This window comes from Crassostrea angulata, chromosome 7 (genome assembly GCF_025612915.1).
Source record: "Crassostrea angulata isolate pt1a10 chromosome 7, ASM2561291v2, whole genome shotgun sequence".
Taxonomy (NCBI): domain Eukaryota; kingdom Metazoa; phylum Mollusca; class Bivalvia; order Ostreida; family Ostreidae; genus Magallana; species Magallana angulata.
Genome location: NC_069117.1, coordinates 50867980 through 50891301, shown reverse-complemented (window position 1 = coordinate 50891301; position 23322 = coordinate 50867980). Strand labels below are relative to the sequence as shown.

Here is a 23322-nt window from a genome sequence, read left to right as displayed (position 1 = left end):
CAGTCAAACAGAGACTGTGCAATGATAATTGTGATGTCAAAAATCTAACCTCTAGACTGATTAAAATATTCACTACAGCAATTAAAGTTTTTGTTCTTCTGTAAGTTTATATAAGGAAATATATTTGCAAATGTTAAATTATGTTTTGTTAAGAACAATATTGGGTTCCTTATTAACAATGAAGAATTTAAACATTAGGATATGTAAAGACAAATTACTTCCTATAAAGAACTAGAAAGCTTCAGTATTGATAATAAGAATATTTCTCATTTTATGTCTCTTACCCAATAATAAAACTCGTCGCTTGAATTTTTCACTTTTCTTCATCTTTAAAATGGCATAATCCACATACCTGTTGTTATTTAAGAGCATACGGTTTGTCTCTTAATTATTTTGGTGGACATACTTATTTAGTAAAAAATATTATTATACTTTGCACCATGCAGGGTTTCTTATGTCTTTGATATATGTATTACTTATTGTTATAAAAATATCATTAATGAATAAATCAAAAGGTTTCTAATTTTACCGATTGATACGTTTATAACAGTTTTAACTTTTTATAGACCACTTCTTGTAAATGTCGTAGCTTATAATTCATTTCTCAAGGAATACTGTTGATATAATGTAGAATTTCGTGATATGTGGACTAATGGCAGTGGCATCTGGAAGCGCATACTTGGGGATATTTATGGAAAAATCGGCAAGCACAAACACCGACCTGTATAGCTAGGATAGTACTATAATACGAATTAAAAGTTTATTAAATGTTCTCATTCTTATGCATATATGTATAGGTATACAAATTCTAAATGTACCTATTCTTAAACATATATATGTACTAGTATATGCATGGCCTTTAGCAATATACTAGTATTTAACGGAAGCATCTTTTTGTCAAAAACGCTACATAGAGTACTCAGTCAACTGCAAAATGGTTTTAACGTAACTGGCATTTTCGGGACCCCCCCTCCCAAATAAACCCTTGTTTTTTTCTAATTTACCATCAGTTTGTTTAATTTATCTTCCAATTTAAAAAACCAAATGTTTTGAAACAGTTAAAGTTGTGAATAGTTAGATTTATTGTTTACAAGAACCATTAACAACATAACAACAACAAAAAACCACTTCATAATTTTAATATGGAAAAAAAAATTAAATAATGCAAATCAGCAATAGTCATGACCACTCCTTACCAATCTTGCACAATGAAGACAGAAATAATACAATGTTTTGTAGGTCACATCATGGCAATTTAAACAAGCTTATTGTTGCGAGAAACAATGCACAATAGCTCTGCAATAGTGTTATTCAAATCCGTTATTTTACCGTTTCTAAACGCTGTGATAACTCTGAGCACATGTACAGACAAGAGATATGGCTATCTTGATTTATATAATTTTCTATTAAAAAAAAGACCTTTCTATATGAAAGTTGAGTGACTTGGTCACATTAAAAAAGTGTTTATCACAAAACAGTCTGAACACAATGCTCCAGAAAACTTCCTTCGTTAAAACGAGAACTCTCTACCTCTTTGATAAGTGTTTAATTTGTTTTAGGATAAGTGGAATATCAGGTATAACTATAATTCCGATGAATGTCACAATCACCAGTGCCCCCAGACTCCCTATGGCCTGTGATGAGGCCCGGGGGTCAGAGGCAGAGATCTTCTTCCGGGCATTCGATGACAGAGCCCTTTTGTTGAGGAGCAGTTCACTCTTGAGTTTCTCAATCCATGCCTGAAGTTCAGCGTCCGTATAGTTATGAAAGGAACAAACGCAACTGCAATTTGGAGCTACCGTTGACGTTGGAAAATTGTAATTGAAATTGCCTGCAAGATAAAAACAAAATCAAAATTCATATCATAAAACTATCGCTGTAATATTGAAAAATTTGATGAATGGAGACTTAGGACTTACATCTTAAACTGTCCTCTGTGAAATTTGTTGCTGACGGCAATGATGTTCCGTTGTTTATATTAACTATAAAATCAGAAAAAAAACCAATAACCTTCAAAGAAAGCATCACAATTATACATCGATAAATTTTGAAACTTTAACAAGGCTTGATGGTCACCAAATTATCCTTTAGATCCTCCTTAAATTTTAGTTATGATATGTTTAGCCATCAAACGTGAATTAGTAAAGAAACGATCTAAATATTTTAGATTTGATATTTGAGTGTTTCCTATAGTCTGCTTCACGAGGAGATTAATTTAGCCTAATAATGCATTTCCCTTTTTAAAAAAGACCTTGACCCTGACCTTCGTCACTCTGGTTGAGACCTTTAACATATACAGTAAAGTTGTCAGGTGCCGGGATCAGTTCAATCATCTGAACACTCATGTTGCGATGAATGAACTCGTGGAAATGAATCTGAGCGGCGGTACACACCCAGTAAGACTCATTGATCTGCAGGACTTCCACCGCGATACAAGCCCTGGCAGCATTCAGGCAATGCGTCTCGCAATCAAGCGGTGTTGTCTTATTTTCGTAAACACTAAACACCACCCCCGTTACGTTTCTGTCGATTTGTTTTCCGACATAAGTCTCATTAGATGTGAATACTGAAATTTAAAAAAAAACATTACAAAATAGTTATATGCTTTCAAGTGGATTTCAGTATTGATATTTTTTTCTTCTTCCTTTTTAACATTAGATTGACATAGATGTCATTTTGTTAGGTGAGATATTAACGTTGTTATTCTTTGTTTTAGTCAGTAAATCTTAGAAGCAATCATGGAGAAGGGATTATACAATTCATTGAAAAATTGTTTGACATGATGAGGCATGAATTGGAGATGCATAACGCAATTAACTATCTAACGCATCTACACATAATAGATCAAAAAAGCAAGAATACAATATTCTAAAGATTCGAGTGTCACATTGTTTGACAATATAAATAATAAATAAATAAATAAAACTTACATCCGGTCCACAATATTGATCTACATACATACGACATTAACCAAACCTAAAAATATCACTGTTTTTAACATTTCACGATAAACTGCGATTTTTCTGTTTATGCACATTATGGCAAGTATAAAAATACAGCTATATTGCAGTTCAGTTTCTCATATTGAATGAAATATTATTTTTTATAGTCATGTTTTTTAAAAAACAAAATTCAACTTGAAATGGGAGCAATATCATAGCCATATCGTAAGAGAAACCAAATGAAAATATAGTGAAACTTCTCTTAACCGGTCATGGTGTCGGTATTGAGAAGTTTCACTGCAACAGTGTAACTGTCGATTATGTGAGTATGAGTACAAGTTATTTATGAGACTGAGCACAGTCGAAGAAGAGATCTTTTCTTTCTTTACTTAGTGGTTTTTTTTAAATAAAAACGTCACTGAATCTGATATAAAACAGATGATAAGGTAGATTTGGATCTTAATAGGGATCACCACATTCAAACTTCTATTGATATTTTCATCTTTGTTTATCAATAAGTCCAATGTCAAATACCAGTTGTAGTTTAGCCCATATTAGAATTCTTATTTACATATTTGGATTCCCCTGACAAACAAATATGTATTTAGATTTTATAAATAGATTCATATTTAATGGTTTCAAAGTACATTTAGATCAATACGATATTTACAAATTCCAAATTGATCCATTAGATAAACGTAGGGATCATTGTCTTACGTATATTGTGTCCCTTGTTGCACATAAATGGAAGTCTGGTCGAGCAGTTGACAGGTTCCCAAACATATTCGCTAGATGGATCCATCACAATCTTAGCACAAGTATCAATGGCATTCCAAGAGGTTAGAAGACCGTCATTCCTTCTGTATACGACGCATCTATGCACATCATACCAAAAGGAGGTTGCGTCACTGGGGTAGTAAATCGGGGTCAGTAAAGGGCGGTTTTGTGGCCTAAAAATATACTGCTTTTTAGAAAAAATATGATAAATCTATTTTGTGTGTTTGCAATAAAGTCTTATGTCTTTTGACTAAATAAACAGACGACATACCATCCATACTCAAGTAACCTTGCCCGGACATACATATATGTAAATGGACTGGCATTTGGTGATCCCATTCCATTGGCTTTACAGTAATCAAAAGCCTCTGGAACATTTGCTTCCAGGTCAAAAATCTCGTATGATATTTTTCTGACAAGTCCAAAGTAGCCTACCAAAAAAAACTTTGTCAAGTTATTTTAGAGCACATTGAAATGGTTTATACTTTAATCGGTTTTCGTCAGGTATATGTGGACAAGCAGTATATTACTTCTTAATTGCATGTTTTGCTTTTATGCAAAACCAATTTAAAAAAAAAAAACACAATTTTATAAAATCAAATTGAAAAAAATTAATTTTAGAATCACATTATATTGATTGATTTTAAACTTCAGAACAACTTTCATTTAAAACCTCTGAAAAATACTGGGAACTATGATATTATATTTATGCGTACATGCTTTTCTTATTCATCAATTTCACTTCCTGAGAGTCAATGATTTTACTCTTAAAATCGTTTTGTCTTTTTTTCTGACAGTTGTGATCTATAGGTAATTAAATCAAAAGTTCGGTGCTTGCGATTTTCTGTTCTCAGAATTTGTTATAAAACAGTGAACTCGGTTAATACAGTATACAGTAATAAAACATTACAGACTTAAATGGAGCAAAGTGAATATATATAGTGATTTCAAAAGACCAAATACACTTTCACTTCAGCTCTGCAAAAATTGTCTCTGTGGGAATAAGCAAACAAAATTTCATTCCTAAATTAAATAATCTTACAAAATTAAAACATCATTAATCTAGATTTGATTTTTAAAGTTGTGTGAATACGGTAATAACAACATAGAATATACCAACAAATTAGCATACCTTCTACTGTAATTCTTTGTAGAAAACAAATTGGTATAAAACCTACAATAATAAAGTTATAGCTTTAAAAATAATTTTTTATTAGTTCTGTAAATGACATTGGACTCATGTTATTTTCATTTAAGCTTCTTAACTCGTAGAACTATAAATGGACTCCATCTTATTACTACTTTACTTTATTGAAAAAATAATCAATCGTAAGAGTCCTTATCGATTCGATGGGTCTTTTAATTAAATCCGCTCTAATCAAATTCATAGAATATTGCAATATCTGAAAGATCTCTAATAAGAAAAATTCAGATGCTGATCAAAAAAGCCAAAATCTCTCTCATTCGTGGTTGTTTTACTGTTTCTACTACTTTTTTAATCGTTTAATCTTATACTTAAGAGAGTTGTTCGGAAATTATTGAGACACCTCGAATATTTCCCTTTCTAATGATGAATTAAGATGAAATTTGCATAAAAATTGAAGCAACTGTCATGTTGTAATTTTTGAATTTACCGGGTGGCAGTAAATACAAAATTTACAACATGACAACTTGTATATTTTGTATTTACTGCCACCCGGTAAATTCAAAATTTACAACATGACAAAACCCCAAAAATTAATTAAAGAAAGTAATATTAAAAGAATATCTAATATTTTGTTTACGACGGTTGATAAACAAGTCGATGGTCGGGGTACCCGGCGCAGGCATGAACTCGGATATTAAAAACTTGAACATTTACTTTCTAAGTATCCGTAGACTTACAGTTAATGAAAAAGAAATCAAATTAATTAAATATGTTCATTTTCGCAATTTTTGCGACTAACTTTTGATCAAGTTTTACTAACGTTCAAGTTGAAATACGGATATGGTACCTCTATATTTACAAGCAATAGAAATCTGACAACAATTTTACATTGAATTCTGACGTCAAGGCGGCGCAGCGAATATACACCAAACTGGTGGAAATCTCAGAAGAAGACCTTTAAAGCCACGCAATTGTTTAACTATTAGGTGACAAAGGATATAAAGCTTCAGTTCGTCATATTTTTTTTTACATTGTTTAACTAGAATTAAGACAAATGGACTTAATTTCAAGTATTTTTACACAATAATTGTTGTCAGCAGTTCTAAAATATGTACAAAATGACTGCAGGAGACATTCACAGTAATTAGACTTTCGGATAAAAGAATTGAAATTTTTTCGACAAAAATCGAAAATGAGAAAAATGTAAATGATGACATTTTGAAATGAAAACAAAAGATGAGAAATAAAGAATAACTTTTATTTCCGTTCGTTTATAAGGTGAGAAGCGTTAAAATGACGTTGAAAAAGTTTGCAGTTGCGCCGGGTCACTGGGCGAAGGTACGTTGATCCGCTTACCAGAAATAATCTAATCATGCCATAGACAGGAAACTTTTCACATTGATAACTTCTATCCTTATTTAGGTTTTGGTGAAATTTCAAGAGTTTATCTTTATTCATAAAAGAGTAGGAGAAAATGTCTCAATTTTTTCCGAACAACCCTTGTATATGTAAAACTGAAATAGGTTAATATATTTACTTACAGAGTGATGCAAACACTATGACAAATACTTGGTCCATGTTGATAATCCTGTGTTGCGCCATAGAAATGTTTCCAATGCTGTTTCGATGGTTTTAAATCACTCAGTTCATGGACAGACGATGGGATGAGTCAGTAGCCTATAATGGAGAAACACACATAAAATTCCTTTTCGTTTGACTGGAGATATATACTTAATATTTCAGATTAATTGTTATACCTTGAGCGCTGAAACAGTCTGGTTCCTATTGATTTATGATCAGGTAAGGGGACCTGTGGTCATTATTTGTTTTATACAACATCTGATATAACCAAAGTTACATAAGTAATATAATATATACATAATACTAGTAAAGGACAACTACTGAGCATAAGTCAAATATAATACCTTTTTAATGATTTGCGACATAAACTGATAATATTTTTTTTACATACTGAATTTTTACTATCAAAGTTACTTAAACAACAAACAAAAATTCTAACTTTGTTTCAAATATAGTTGAAGCGGCGACACAATGGAACCGAAAGAATTCCCCAAAAATCCATTCATACACTCGTTAGAAAACGGTCTCAAAAAATAGAAATACATACGGATTGATGAAACCACGCATATGTGTATTCACTCTAATAGAATCTTTTGATTCAGTCACCTCTAATGATGTCGAGGGACCAAATATTTATAGAACACGGAACAATTTCGTTTGTCTCTTCAAACACTACTGTATGATTAACCAATATTTTGTGATGAATTATTTTATGTCATGAAATTTCACTGTTCCCAGTGTTTACATTTTAACATAACACTGTAGGTTTAGTTCATTGATGTTTTACACGATGACATACAAAATAAGATCCTGTGAGGAAAAATACACGCGAACTTTATATATTACAACGTTAGAATTAACGGAAGCGAAAACTCATTTTGTCTTGCGTGAGTATTAGAAAGGTTCATCTGTCAATAAAAAAACCCTGGACATTATTTATACCTTATATCCCAATAACTACCACAAAAATATTTTGATTATTTTTTTTTTATTTAAAGCAATTTTACTTATTTTTTACAATCGATTTACTCGTTAGTTAAAAGAAAGATGTAAATATAAACAATAAAATGCTTTCTTTGATGAATCTACGGGTTATGAATGTAGCGATCATTGCAGAAAAAAAATTTAAAGAATCTGCTTACGCGGGTTATGTATTTTTTCTGCAATGTCATTACCTTCATATTCCACATGAATCACCAAAGAGAGCATTTTGTTGTTTAAATGGGCTTCAGTTTTCACATCACAAATTGATTTATAAATATGTAATTTACCACTTAAAGATGATTATTCAAGCTTCATGAATATTGATGACCATAATGTTGTGGGAGAGGGTTTTAGAATCTCTAATGGAATCGGAAATTAGTTTGCAATATACTTTTTTTTCATTTACGGAAATAGTTTAAACAGATGTTTAAAGATATTTTAATACGACTTATGCGACACCTATTATCAACTGCAAATATTATATATATATATATATATATATATATATATATATATATATATATATATATATATATATCCACTTACCATGAAACTGCTGGTCATTTTGTCCCGTATGGGTTACCAGATACGAGTACGACAGAACCTGTGTGGGAAAGTTCTATCATGAGCATTGATTCAATAACGTATTAACACTCTCATCATTGTAGTCAAAAGCTGTATGTCTTTATTGCTCAATAGTTATCAATTTTTTAACTTAGAAAATATGCATACATTAGTGTAATACATAAATAGCCATGAGATGTCCTCTCCTTTTTTCAGTCGAAAATGTGTTTTCGAGATAACATGCATTCCATAAACTTTTAATACCAAGCATCGATAAATGTCCATAATCTAGATGTAAGTATTGACTGAAAACTTCATTTAGAGACTAGATAATTATTTTTTGTAATGATTCCTTGCGCTTCAATAAAGAATGCAAAGTGAAAAATTGATTTAAACAGCTAGTTGTGTAATATTAACATTGGAGGAAGACAATCAACATTTACAAAACGCTTTGTCCTTAGCAAAATCAAACAACTGAAAACAATTGATTTCAACTTCTAAAATATCATACCAAGTTGTGTTTTTCTTTATCAAATCTAACGTCAGTCTTTACAAATCTGCAGGCATGTTCACGAAGCTATCTTAGGATTATGGTGCGTCCTAAGTCCATCTTAGGATACGTCTTAGTCTTAAATCTGTTTCTCAAAGCTCTCCTAAATTTAGGAAAAGCCATAACTTTGTCCTAACTTTAAGACATCACCTACCTTGTCCTAAGACCATCCTAAAGCTATAAAATCACGTTTTTAGGGATATTGGGATGTTGTGAAGCCTTTTCTTAAGACCGGTAGAATAAAGCAATATTTTCCACAGTTCCAGCATTTTTGACAAACATCAAATTCCTAATCCGGGAGGGGAGCGGGGGGGGGGGGGGGGGTAGTCAATTATTCTATCATGTATGTTCATTTTAACAAAATGATGTGGAGGGGGACCCCGAACTCTCACCACTTCCCCGTTGCTACATGCCTGCCTTGGAGCTGACAAATTAAGATATATTTTCGCAAATACTATCTCTGTTTGACGAATGAAAGTTATTCACTTATTTTTTTTATCTACATTGTACACTAAATAAGTTACATTCATTGTTTTGATTATAATAATTTTTGATAACAATTATTTAAATGTCCTTCGCTATAAAAAGTAAATTTACATCGGGTTACATATACCATGCGTAATCATTCCTAATTTTTATCACTTTATTCTAAAAAAAAATAATCTTTAAAAGATTTGTAATGTTTAATGAACTGTATTTATATATTTTCGAGATATATTAGAACTTATTTCTTATTTAACATGTTCGTGTATTCTATATATCGCAGATTGAAGGGAAATTTGTTGTGTTTGTACGAGTACATGTGTTTCCTCATGTAACGTTTCAAATTCTATGAAAATCGCGTGTTTAGGTATCACATATACTTGAATGACAAGATTCTTAAATGTTAATTATGAAATGACACTACACACGTGTTGTTTACATAATCATCTGCTTGTAAGCTAATTCTGTCCTGATACATATTGTCTTTTTTTTTTAAAGAACAGTTATTTGAATTTTTTGGGGCTTGTAATATTTTTTATTTTAATATTTTTTTTTTGCGGGGGGGGGGGGGGGGGTCATTTAATGAAAAACAAACTAAATTGTTAGTGGTAACTGATATATTTAGGTAAATGTAAAATTATTAAAATGCATACATTAAAATTACTGGTTTTAGGCCTTTTGTGTTAACTACCGAGACGTAAAATTTTCTCGGGCTAAATGTTAAATGATTCATCCCTACATTAGTCTCTCAAATTCGATCTGAATGAATAATTGTGAAAAATAAGAATGGTTGTAAAAGGTTAGGATATCCTAACTTAAGATTTTCCTAAGTAACCGTCGAGCTACATCTTAAGACGTGTCCTAAGTTGATCTTAGGATGTTCCTAACTTTTTTCCTAAGTCATATCTTAGGAACACACTTAGGTCAATTCTTAGGAAAGTTTCGTGAACATGCCTGCTGGTCGAAATGTTGGATTCACATACTGTTCCGTCGAATCTGTGTTCATGTGTGTTTTACAAAGATAGGACTTGGCCGTAAATGTTTTATATTGATTTGAGGCCTATCAGTACATTACTAAATCGTGATTCTGTAGACATTTTCTTTATCTCCAACTCTTTGTTATTGATTGGTTGCTCAAATTTAATTAAAACAGAAATGATATCACATTTCGACGAACGCTAATATACAACGTCAATACTTTGTGTCCACGTTGAAGTTGGCTCGGAGCTTTTTAGGAATGCCACAACATATCTCGAGCAATTATAACGAACTTCATTAAACAAGAGATCTTGTTGTCTAACAAACTAAATGATAACTTGCAATTTCATGCAATGAAATAATCATTATGCAACAAATATTTGAATTTAAAATTCTGATATCTTAAAATCTAGAATTATCACGAAATAAAAGTTATGGTGTCCTTTAAGTTGAGAGTTTTTTGTTTGTTATCGAACATTTCACTGTGTAGATAATTAGAAGAACACTGAAAACAAATTACAAAATATTGATAGAAAAATTTTAGTAAACAAGCAAATCAAGGATCGCTAACCTTTAACAAATAAAGGAGATTGGAAATAATGAAACGGACATTATCAGAATAGGGAATTGAAAAACTGAGCGAGCAGAGAGGTAAATATTTCTGTAAAGTATACAAACGGGCTATGTGTAGTAGTAAAAGAAACCTTCCTCAAACCTTAAATTCCACATTTACATGTATTAGCAATAAAAAGAAGATGGTACAGTTTCTTTTAATATTTGCCCTAAAAATCAAAAGTTGTTTAAACCTCATGAAAATACACATATACTATCTTGAACATGTGTGTATATGAAATGCCAAGTTATACACGTTCATCTTGTTTCAAAAAATAATAATGACTTCAACATTTTGGCACATTTCTAAGATTTTCTCATAGTTTTTTGAAGAGGAAAATATGTCCGCAGCCGTCGCCCACAACAAAATTAATATATTTTATGTGATTTAACATGATAAAGTTATAATATGAGTTTTATCATGGGCGATGGCTGCAGACATAGTTTTCTATCTTAAAAAAACGCCGAGGAATTTGTGTCTTCTGCTCAGTTTTATGAAAATTACGGGAAAATGTACTGTTTGTTACGTTACAATTACCCTTGTGAAAGTCTAAACAGACAACTATTTATAGATTCTTAGTTTATGGGTATTTTTGTGTAAATAAATGTTTCATTTCCATTTTTGGTGATATTTTTAAAAATCACTCTAAAACAGGGCAAAATATGACTGAAACTGTACCTAGTTCTTTAAGTTTTGATTTTTGATTTTAAATCAACAGATTTATGTCTGCATATAAGCAACGAAAAATAAATTTACAGAGTTGAGTCTATCAAAGGTTTGAAATCAGCTGCATTTTGCAATTGTCAATAATCAATTATTTGTCATTTCAGAAAGAAACGATTAAGTCAGAATATTTGTTGAACACACAAGATAAACCCAATTCTAGTCACTCTTGCGTGTAAACATAGTTAATGACTTTATAAAATAACTTATAATTTCTTTTGAATTCCCCACTGCTCACTTATCTGTATCCTCCATATTGATATTGCTAACATGCTGATATCAAGGAATAGCTTTAGAATATTTCGCCTGTTGGACATTAGTCAGCATACAGGAAAATTCTCATTTATGTACAGACAGGTTCCATTAGTAACGCGAACAGCGTCCTGGCCAGATTTTATGTTTTCCGACAGTGTTAATGAACTTTGTAGCCTTCACGCAATCACGAATACCCAGTCCATGGAAAATGGAATTATGTCAAAAGTTGGGTGTTTGCGAATAGAACAAAAGGAAGAAGTAAGCCTTTGTCACTAGCGATAGTTAAGTGTATTTCCATTAACTACCTTTAATTATCCGGCAAACAATATGGTTAGATCACGACAGTTTTTTGATCGACATTACGGAGCTGAATGACTTCCGCTGTCAAGTTTCCGAACGTAAATAACCGGCGGACATTGTCATTGAAGAGCTTCTCTTATCTATCAGCTTCATACAATATTATATTGTAGTTTGGAAATAAACAATTTATCAGCATATTATAACGGCATCCTTTTAATCTTATGTGAGTTCAACTCAGTTTTAGTTTGTTCTTTGTTCTTAGGTAATTTGTTCAAATGGCTTGCAGATATATTCACATTTTTCAAAGATTTACCACAAAATCATCGGAATGAGGAAGAGGGAAAATTTATTCAAAGCATTTTTAGTGTTAAATCACCGTTCTATGAATTATAATCTTTGATGATATTCCTTAAAAACGACAGCATACATATGCGTTGGACAAAAGATATATACACTAGTATTGAAAAATATTATCAAAAACTGCATGTATTTCTTTATGTCATTTTAAAATATTGCATAATAATTTTTATTATTGCAGGACCAAAATACTTTTTATTTTAATTTAAAGAGTTTGCTTTAGTTCTGCGGTGCACGTGGAGAGTAATCATAGTAATACGTTCATACACTGTAACTTCATAAATAACCAGTTTCATGTACAGTATATATACAAAAAAAAAAGCATGCATTGAATACAACTTTTGAGAGAAGACCTATACAGATTAACAACAATAATTTTAAATTAAGACAAAAAAATCCCTCACTGTCACTCTGTTGTCAAATTGATAAGCCTAGGTCACGTGACGAAGATAACCGAGTGTTTAGATGCATATAACGGCCACTTCTCTGTTAAAATAAATTATTTTGAAATGCATTGTAATTGTATACTAGTATTCTTTTGACATATTAGAATAAAAAGAATTAATGTGTCCGATTAAACGGTGCACCAAAGGTACAAAAAGGCATTCAATTTAATATGGAATAAAGCACATATCAATAATGCATCGTGCATTCCGTCTTACACCAATATTAACCATTTTAAAACAAATATTCAACAATCAAAAACAAAGAATGCCATCGGAAAAGACATTCAATTAATGCCAGGGTGCATTTTGGCATAGTTTTAATTAAAAACTGGTATATCGTGTTTCAAACGTCTATAGTAAAAAAAATATTTAACATTCAAACGCAATATCATTGATTTCCATATTCTACATTCAGGTTCATCCCTAACAGGGTCTATATCCATTAGTGTCAGCTTAGGAATTTCAGATAAATGGCAGTAATTAAATTTTGGGTTTTTTTGTATAGCTAGCCTTAGAAGTGATCATTTCAATTTTGAAGAAATGTTCCAACAAATATTTTCAAAGTTTCAAAGATTTTTTTTGGTCCGAATCCAATTCATCTCTCTCTCTCTCTCTCTCTCTCTCTCTCTCTCTCTCTCTCAATGTACATTAAATCTCTAGTAAGACTCAAATAGATATCTAATAATATTTGTTAAATGATGTTAAAATTAAATCAAAACGGCTAAACAGAAAAAAATATTTCAATGCCATGAATCTTAATAAATTACAAGAAACTTTCAATATTTCATGAAATTCTCGTTTTACAAAATTTAATCCCTTTGTTAATATAATTCGATGATAAAATTCAAAATGTAATGAAGTTTACTGATCTAACCAAAGCTCTGTTCAACTACTTACTGATACTCGCCTAGATTTTCTTCATCTTTCGTCCTCTGTCATACTCGTTTGCGTTGATTTCCAACCTGTGCTTTGCCACTAAGTACATGTAGCTAAGTTTCGCTTGACACGGGCGCCAATATACCTCGACCAATGATCGCCTCCAATGTCTCTTCAATCAATATAGACAATACTATTTTTGTAAAAAGGATGTGACAAAATTGTCCATATAGATATCATAAGCTGACTTAATGGGCTTATTTTTCATTTGATATTTCAATGGTTTATGCGCCTTTAAAAGGGCATGCATGGTCACGATGTTGGTCAAATTCTATTTCTGGGTTTTCATTATTTACAATGCTTTAGGAATGCATTTCTAATGATCAAATCGTAGAGCTATAAGCAAGATACAGAGCTCACAATTCAATGTCATATAAACAAGGCTCATGCCCTGTTTTTGTTCACATAGGTTCAATATTACAGTAAAGAATCTTTTTCAAGCTAATTTGTCTATCTTCCTATTAACTTAAAGCATAAGTAAACATTTCCTATTAAACGTTTAACACATTCAATTAAGGTCTAAAACAGGAATTTTCACTTTAACATTTTAAATGTATTCAAATGCTTTGTTTACATTGCAAAGAATTGAAGGCTATGTAACTCGTTTATTAATCAACAAAAGACACCTAAATTTTGATTGCTCATTAAAAGTGCCGCACTGAAGCAGTGTAACATTTAAGTCGGAAAAACAAATTTTACCAAAATCGTGACCATGCCCCTTTAATATGTAATGATTACTAAGTACATGTATATACAATAAAAGTGCACATTTGGGCACAACATGAAAGGTTCTACACTACAATGTATGTTTAAGTGGTTTATTCCCACTTAGCCAACATTCTGAAATTCTCAATTCCCACCTGGCCAACATTTTGGTTTTCACACCTAATTGATCATATAGTCTGTTTTCACATGTTATGTATTTGTAATCAATTACCCGAGAATAGTTTGTTGAAAACAAATTAAAAAAATAGCATTAATTTTGCCTATAAGATGATAATCAGAATAAATAATTAAAAATAACCAAATTTTCTTTTAAAATATAGATCGGCAATTTTCTGCAAGATCATTGCCCTAAACATTTTATATGTTGAAACCGATCCGGGCACTTGCATTAATTTCATAGATTGGAATATTAATCAAAATAATCATAGAAAGCAGTGAAAATTGAAAAAAAAAAATGAAATATGACCCATATGATTTATAATTAAAATTTCAAACGTGATTCTTATAATTACAAAATGTTTACAATGCAAAGTTTAAGTAAAGTCATCTTATATAATTATCTCAATTTATGATGAAAATAGACAAACCATGATAATTGTACCCTAATTAAGGGCCACTATACCACTAGTGAATGACCCTGAAAATTTCAGGCCGCAAATACGAATTATAAATTTGAATTGCGAACTGCGTTCTAGAACGCAGTACACTTTTCAATGGCAAATAAGCCTGAATTTCAAAAAACTAGAGAATACCACATCACCAAATATTTTCAGTGGTAGTGGTATACCACTAGTAGATGACCCTGAAAATTTCAGGCCCCAAATTCGAATTATAAATTTTGAATTGCGAAAGTTGCGTTCTAGAACGCAGTTCAATTTTCAATTGCAAATAAGCCCGAATCTCAAAAACTAGAGATGACCACATCACCATATATTTACATCTAAAAAGTATTATTCCCTCTATTTCTTACGGAAACCTATAGTTAATTCATAGCTCTATAGAAACAGCCAGACTGAAATCTACAATCGATTGGTCGAAATCTACAGCTGCTGAAACTGATAAGAAAGTGACAGGACAGATATAGACACGCCCTGTTTATCAGTGGTCCAAACCTAAAGCGACCTAGAATAATTCACGGACTGCACGAAATAATCATGACGATGTCAGACTCAAAGTCTCACAGGAGACTATTTGACTGTTTCTTTTAGCTAACGTACTTACGTACATTGACAGTAATTTAGTGAATTTTACTTACTTTTCATAATCAATTTATCAGTTAGCTTAAAGAAAGATGTTAATATAAACAATAAAATGCTTTCTTTGGTGATTCAATCGGGTTATGAAGATAGCGATCAATGTATAAAAAATTTACATAACCCGCTAACGCGGGTTATGTATTTTTTCTGCAATGTCGCTACCTTCATATCCCGAATGAATCACCAAAGACAGCATTTTATTGTTTAAATATTCACAGTTCAGTTTTGAACTGCGAAAAGCAAACTGCGAAATGCGTGCCAAAAACCGATAACCGTTCTAGAACGCAGTTCGCAATTCAAAATTCATATTTAGGGCATGACATTTTCAGGGTCATCTACTAGTGGTTTGCCACTAACACTTTGAAAATATGGTGAGGTGGTCATCTCTAGTTTTTGAGATTCGGCTTTTTTTGCAATTGAAAAGTGAACTGCGTTCTAGAACCTGAAAATTTCAGGTCCCAAATACAAATTATAAATTTTGAAGTGCAAACTGCGTTCTAGAACGCAAAATAAGCTCGTATCATAAAAACTAGAGATGACCATGTCACCATATTTTTTCAGTGGTAGTGGTATACCACTAGTATATAACGCTGAACATTTTAGGCCCCAAATACGAATTACAAATTTTGCATTGCAAAAGTTGCGTTCTATCTAGAACGCAGTTCAATTTTCAATTGCAAATAAGCCCCAATCTCAAAAACTAGAGATCACTACTTCACCATATATATATTCCCAATTGTGGTTGTATACCACTAGTAAATGACCCTGAAAATTTCAGGGCCCAAATATGAAATATTGAATATATTGCGAACTGCGTTCTAGAACATAGTTCAATAGCGAACTGCGTTCCAAAAACAGCACTGTACTTAACCCAAGAGACTAACAGTAAGTGAGGGCGGCCGTCAATAGCGTACGCCATGGAGGAAACTGAGATAAAAATCATGCATCATACCTGGGAAACATTAACTAGGCTGGCCTAGAACAGACCAGAGTGGAGGAAATTTGTCACTGTCCTCCACACCATGTGGCCACAGGGGCCAAGCCCGTTTCATCATTAATTTCAATGTAACCATAAATAAAGAAAGGTCTTTACTTATAGTTACATTGAAATTAATGTTAAAACGGGCTTGGACCCTGTGCATGTGGTGTAAAGGATGATGAATGATGATGATGATGATGATATATCAGAAAGTCAAATTAATATCCAACATCATAATAAAAAAATGTAACGTACTTTAGAGGAATAACAGAAAATTTTACAATGATATAAATATATAATAGAAAATCCTTGAGTTATCTGCGTTTTAATTATGATATCGCTATCTCTGTAAATTACGGATAATCTCGCAACCCGTGACAGATAACGTTCGGCTATAGTTTTGTTTGCTATGGTGTTCCATAAAATTGATTATAAAAATTGCATCATCAAATACGAATATTCTAGGAGCATCTCGAAATTGATTACTATCAGGATAAATATATTTTTCTGCTATACATATAAACTGCATTGCGTTGGAAACAAGGCCAGGTTATCTCAGTAATTTAAGAAAAATCACTATGTAGGAAACGAAAGTAGAAATAACATACAACCCGGATGTGACGCAATGTAGAGTATAAATAGTCACGATAACTCCAAAACAGCATAGTCACTTTAACAAACCCTTGGGTTTTGGGTCGAAGATGGAGTTTCCAGACTTGGGACAAAACTGTAATGAGAAAACTTGTAAACAGTTAGGTATGTTGCTCATAATAGCATAATGTGTAAAGAAGAGACTCGTGGGTTTTTCTAATTTTACATGTATTTCAGTGTAACAGTGTAACACGTTATGGCTGAGTTTTACTCATTCTGATGTTTTATAAATATTTCTTCACAATTTTTTTTCCAGATTTTCTCCCTATGAAGTGTGATGCCTGTTCACAAATATTTTGGTATGTGTGTTAATTTTAAGTACATATTTTTTGGAATGCCATAATGAATCAAAGTTAACTAAAACAAAAAGATAAAATTTAGAACTTTAAATTGCTTACTCACACTGCTCATAATCATAATTATATATAACGATATAGTGAAGAGCAGAGATTTAGATTTGTGAAATAATGTAAATTTGAACATAATTTTCACAACATTGATACTTGAGCTGTGTTGTGCGTGTTGTGTAAAAAAGAATTTTTAAAAATCATGTTATTGTCCTAAAGGCATTTATAATTCTTTTTTCAGTCGAGATCATATACACTATAATACACACAACTGCCCAGAGTCATACAAGAAAGTAAGTAATCTATGTATAGTTTCAAAAATGTGAATTATTCATAAATATGATCTTACAAAAAACCGATTTTAAGTACTTATCTTTGAAATATTATAGTTTCACGGTTTTTCCCTCCAACATATTAGAAATATGAAAAATTAAGACACTTCTGGTTTGTTCAAAATTTGTTTTGTCTTTTTCATATTGAGTATTTGAACATGACATTTACCGATATTGAAATGTATAAGCCATATGATGATGTTCAGATTGAAGGTCTGAAAAACTTAGTCTTTGAATTACAATGAGTCTGTTTGTATAATGTCATTTCAGTTGATTTTATCAATTAAAAAAATAACTACAGATGTACCTGTGTTGATAATGAAGTATTAGGTTAATTGATTTTTAAATGATGAAATATTGAAGAAAAAGATTAACTAACAAAGCAGCTCCAAATGATATTATGTTGGGGCAGATCTCTCATGAATTAGGAGAGCATCTTGGTATGTCATATTTTATGTCAATTCAATTTAAATTTTGGACAATTTTTATTTCAAGTCAATTTACAGCAAGTTTAAATCGGATAGATTTACTGTTATACATTTAGGGCTCAATATTCTTACAATTTTGTGTACATTTTGCAGGATAATCAGGTCCCTGTGTGTCCGTTATGTAACAACCCTGTCCCAGTCAAGAAGGGGGAGATGCCAGATGTAGTGGTGGGACAGCACATTGACCGGGACTGTCAATCAGACCCCGCCTGCAACAGGAGAAAGGTTTGACTAAATACTTTTTCTTCGTTTGATCTGACTAGATTTTAGTAACCCTTATAGAATTTTTATGTGGTTTAAAGTATACTTTATTCATTTGTATATTGGATTTTCAATTGTTCACATATTAAAAAGAGCAAAAAATAAAATGTAAGGTCCATATACAAGATAATCTTAATTTTGTTTCAGATATACACCAACAGATGTTCATTTAAAGGATGTAAACAGAAAGAAGTAAGTCTGAATGCTTGCAATTCCAATAGATATGTGTTTTTTTTAGGGCCTATCTGAAAAAGCTCGCTTTGATTATAAATTATTTTTGATTACATTCATACCTCCATTTTTCTCAGACATCATTGAATTTTTTGCTGATTAGAAAATCTTGGATTTTCTATTTTACAGTTGATAAAAGTTCTCTGTGAGAATTGTCATCAGAATTACTGCCTAAAACATCGACATGAAACTGACCATGACTGTAAAGGTTTCCAGGACACAGGGAGGGGTGTGTCCAGAGCAGGGTAAGGACAGAGACCCCCACCCCCTAAGAACATTGATTTATATTACATGTAATTAAGGTTGAAAGGAGCCTTATACATATTTATGAAATCATGATGCTTCAAGACAAAAGCTTTGTCAAAATAGGTACAGATGTATATCATAAATAAATTTTTATCTAAACACAATGAAAAAATGTTTTCTTACAATTAAATTCCAAAGAAATATGGAATGAATCACAAATGATTCTTAGATTTCTTTCCATTTCTGACATGTGAACTACCGGTATATCCAGAATGCCATAGTGTCTCAAAAATGATATTTACTGCTAATATGTACCTCACCTCCTCTTGATGATGTTACAAGTTTAAACATAGGTATCAAAATTTCTTTAAACATTTTTTCAAACGGAAGATCAAGGAAATGTTTTAATTTCTACATAATTCCATTAAAGGGATAAAGTTAGGAAAAATATATCAAATCAATCATGATGTCGTAATGGATCTGGCATCAAAAAGACATTCTGCATTCATTGAATACATCTTGGCCTTAAGATTAGCTTATTTTGATAATTTTTATTGATTTTTTATTTTTTTCTTGTCTTGAACCAGAATACATGTAAACTGAAACAGGACGTAATGACATACATTCTTACCTTTTTGGGATTTCAGTGCTGCAGCTATTTTTAGAACTCCCCAGTCTTCCAGTAAGCCAACAACTAGTGGAAGTAGTAATAAGCCTTCAGCTAAAGCGGCTAAACCTCAAACCACCCCCCTGTCACAGTTAGGCCGGGAACTAGACAGGTAAGGTTATAGGTGTCCAATTGATGTTTGTATTTTCTTAATCAATAATCAGCATTGGCCTAGAAAATTGGTAATGTGCAATTACAATGGCAGCATGAAGGCTACATTAAAATGTTAAAAAACTTGTTTAAATTTTTAAACAGAATTGATGGCAGATGCTATAATTATTTAGGGGAAGTGGGGATCGAGAATTCATATTAATAAATTTGATACTTAAACCAGATTACATTGATAACACTTGGAATTCCACAGAGTTTATCAACTGTCTGCATTTTATTTCAATATTTACCCTATGTTTTTTACAGTGAGAGAAGGCAAAGACAAGCTATGGCTGCTCGAACAGTACAAGGAGGAATGGTATGTAACTGTCTTCTTTAAACTAAGTAGTAGAAATCATTAGATCTGGTCTCAGGATCATGGAAATCAACATTTTCTTTCAAAATTTGAATTGTTCTTGACATGTAAATAGTACATGTATCTGCTAATTTTATTCATAAATGAATTTCTGTTTTTATTGCTCAGACGGAAGATGAGGCATTAGCTCAGGCAATTCAAATGTCAATGGCAGAGTCATCCCAACCAACACAGCCTGCAAAACCGTAAGCAAAAATATATCTGTATAGTTATCATAACAGTTATACTATTACTCTCCTTTGATTTATGAAACTCTTATTTTGATTGATTTGTGTTTATACAACAAATTGACAAAGATAATCTGCTATACGAACAGTTACATGAATGTAGAAAGAAAAGACTCTAATAAATACCACTTTTAATGGGTTTGAATGAATGAACCATTTTTTCTTTTAGTCTGACACAACAGGAACAGGACGACCTCCTTCTAGCTCAGGCCATAGCTGCCAGTCAAGAAGAAAACAGGCGAGAGCAAAGGAGAAGGGTAGGTTTTATAATAACGTAGACTCCTCAACTCATCTGAACAACCTGGATCAAGTATTTTTAGTGAATTAAACATTTTTTAGGGTAATTCAGTAGCAATACATGTATTTTTCATACAGGAACATATACTTATGTGCTACATGTATTAAATACAGTATTAGTTGTACTCTATGCAAAAAGTAGCTTAAAATGATCTTAATACATGTATGGGATAAATGAAATAGCATAGTAGAATTGCTTTGTTGCATGGAGCAGCATTGATTGGTTATGTACCTTTGTTGTTATTTACACAGGGGCTGATGGCGGTCAGATAGAAAACAGATAAGATCTCAGCCATGTCTGTTTTCTGTTTTAGCAAGAAGCAGCTCAGCGTAGAGAAGAAAACAAGACATCCTGCCAGCTCTCCTGACACAGGGAGGGCCATTATGTGTATTTATTGGAAACACCTTGACACCTGGATTGTACAGCATTATTCAGACATAATCTGTCAATCAGGTTGTGTTTTGAATTCACAGGAAACATCTTATCTGTCTGTGGTTATGGTACATGTATTATGGTCTTTCACTTTTTAATCTCATGGATATTTTTTAGCACAAGTACATGTATTTTATGATAAGGAGACAAGGTTTTATTTATCAGAATTTTTTTATGTATTAAATTTTTTTTCTCTTTCATTATTGAACTGGAAATTATGATAATACTGTAGATTCCTTATTTTATGCGAGTACTTAATTCTGTGATTCAACAGTTTAACATCAAATTGCAAGAATATGAAATTGAGAATGCTGAATTTTTATCAAAATTTCATTCAGTTTACATCTGTCTGAAAAAATAATAGTGAGATTTTAAAATTTGGGAGATGTACCAGTGCTTCTCGCAATTTTATGCGGATATTAATTCCTCGCGTTTAATTAGGAATCTACATTATCAATTTTTATTGTGTTGTACACGTCTTTATAATACAAATGCTAATGCATCGGTTAAAAAAAATGCATCAGCATCTGAATTTGAATTGCATTCTATCATATTTACTTTATAGACTTCATGTGAAAATGAAAATTACACATATGTAAAATGATTTCTAGTATTGATTTTATATGTTTTACCAATTTTTTAAATTATTCTTTCTTTCTTGTTAAGTAACTTGAAATTAAGAATTTAAATCAAATTTTACCTTGTCACACCCTTGGTACATCTTTATGATACACAGAGTTTATGCATGTGTTAAGTGATTACATGTAGCAGCAGCAAAGTTTGAATTGCATACTACAATATTTATTTACTACAGACATCACGTGAAAATGACATTGCACATTTGTGAACTGATTACTAGTACAATGTATTGGTGTATTTGTCACTGAGAAATTCAATAGCAATGTATAAATTTATCTAAAAGGAATTTACATGTATTGTGACATTGTTTACATATTATTTTATTGTTTTATTACTATATTGTTGATTCAATAAATTATTTTACAGTTATCATTCAGTATTATGGATCAATTCTTGAGAGTGTCGTAGATTAATGGAAATTAACCAAGTTTCCATATCAAGGTCAAATCATGCCTACATAATGATTCATGTTTAAAATTACTACTCATGAGGTGCATGGTTACTGTTGTGCTTATAATGATTCTTTAGAGCATGCAAGATATTTATGTCGTTAAAATTTCATTGCTGCCAAAAACTCTTCTCCTTTTAAACCTAGCTTTGAATGACCAGTAAAAAGAATCCAAACTAGATACGATCTCGTTACGAGTAACGAGTAGGTCTTCCTCGCGATTTCTGTTTTAAATCATACAATGAATAATCGATTCAATTTCAGAATTACCCCCCACCCCCCTCAACACACACTCTCAGATAACGTATACAAATCCCTAATTACGTTATAAATGGGTGTGGTAATGAGTTTTCCAGATGGATATTGCTACAATCAACAACTTTGTTTCTATAATGCATTACGAAATCTTAATCGTTTTTATGTAATTTGTAATAGACTTTACGAGTCTTTTGCCCCCCCCCCCCCCTAAAAAAAGGGGGACAGCCCCTTTTTTTGATTTCTTTGAGAATGTCTTAAAAATACTAACATTTTTTGTTCTTACACCCATCTAAAATTGTTGATCACTTTTGAGATACAAATGATTGAATATTTTAGGGGCCAGCCCTCTAGATCCTTAATGGGGACAGAAATTCGTGTTTTGATATGTGGAATCGATTTAAATGATTAATTCAAACATTTTCTCTTCTATGATGTTTATCAAAATATGTCTACTTCTCTAGTTATATTGCGTCTAAGTTTAAGTACTTTGGCCCTTAAAAATCCCTAATTACGTAATAAATGGGCGTGGCAATAATTTTTTCTGATAGATATTGGTACGATCAACAACTTTGCTTCTATAATGCATTACAAAATCATTATCGTTTTTAAGTTATTTGTATTAGAGTTTAAGAGTGCCTTGGCCCCTAAATAAAGGGTCCAGCCCCTTTTTCTTG

At 31.7% G+C, this 23322-nt stretch overlaps 2 protein-coding genes across 5 annotated transcripts; one reads left to right on the top strand and one right to left on the bottom strand.

Moving 5' to 3' along the window:
• Nucleotides 1-1058: 1058 nt before the first annotated feature.
• Nucleotides 1059-13693, bottom strand: LOC128192232 (uncharacterized). Of its 3 annotated transcripts, none has more exons than XM_052864779.1 (9): nt 13598-13693; nt 7978-8035; nt 6408-6543; nt 4852-4893; nt 3991-4150; nt 3660-3892; nt 2264-2566; nt 1920-1982; nt 1059-1831 (listed from the first exon to the last, which is right to left on the bottom strand). In XM_052864779.1, the coding sequence occupies exons 3-9, from the start codon at nt 6466-6468 to the stop codon at nt 1527-1529; spliced, it is 1167 nt and encodes a 388-aa protein (XP_052720739.1). In that variant the 5' UTR covers nt 6469-6543; nt 7978-8035; nt 13598-13693; the 3' UTR covers nt 1059-1526. The 3 variants fall into 3 exon arrangements, with proteins under 3 accessions (XP_052720739.1, XP_052720740.1, XP_052720741.1); XM_052864780.1 differs by lacking the exon at nt 13598-13693 and adding an exon at nt 12659-12759; XM_052864781.1 differs by lacking the exon at nt 13598-13693 and adding an exon at nt 8507-8525.
• Nucleotides 13694-17197: 3504 nt separating this feature from the next.
• LOC128192244 (AN1-type zinc finger protein 2A-like) lies at nt 17198-22312 on the top strand. 2 transcript variants are annotated; one of them, XM_052864795.1, is made up of 11 exons: nt 17198-17353; nt 17505-17547; nt 17837-17888; nt 18509-18640; nt 18824-18868; nt 19037-19152; nt 19801-19932; nt 20238-20289; nt 20455-20531; nt 20743-20830; nt 21185-22312. In XM_052864795.1, exons 1-11 carry the CDS (start codon nt 17299-17301, stop codon nt 21236-21238), a joined length of 846 nt encoding a protein of 281 aa, XP_052720755.1. In that variant the 5' UTR covers nt 17198-17298; the 3' UTR covers nt 21239-22312. The 2 variants fall into 2 exon arrangements, with proteins under 2 accessions (XP_052720755.1, XP_052720756.1); XM_052864796.1 differs by having other exon boundaries at nt 21123-22312.
• The last annotated feature ends 1010 nt before the right edge of the window (nt 22313-23322 follow it).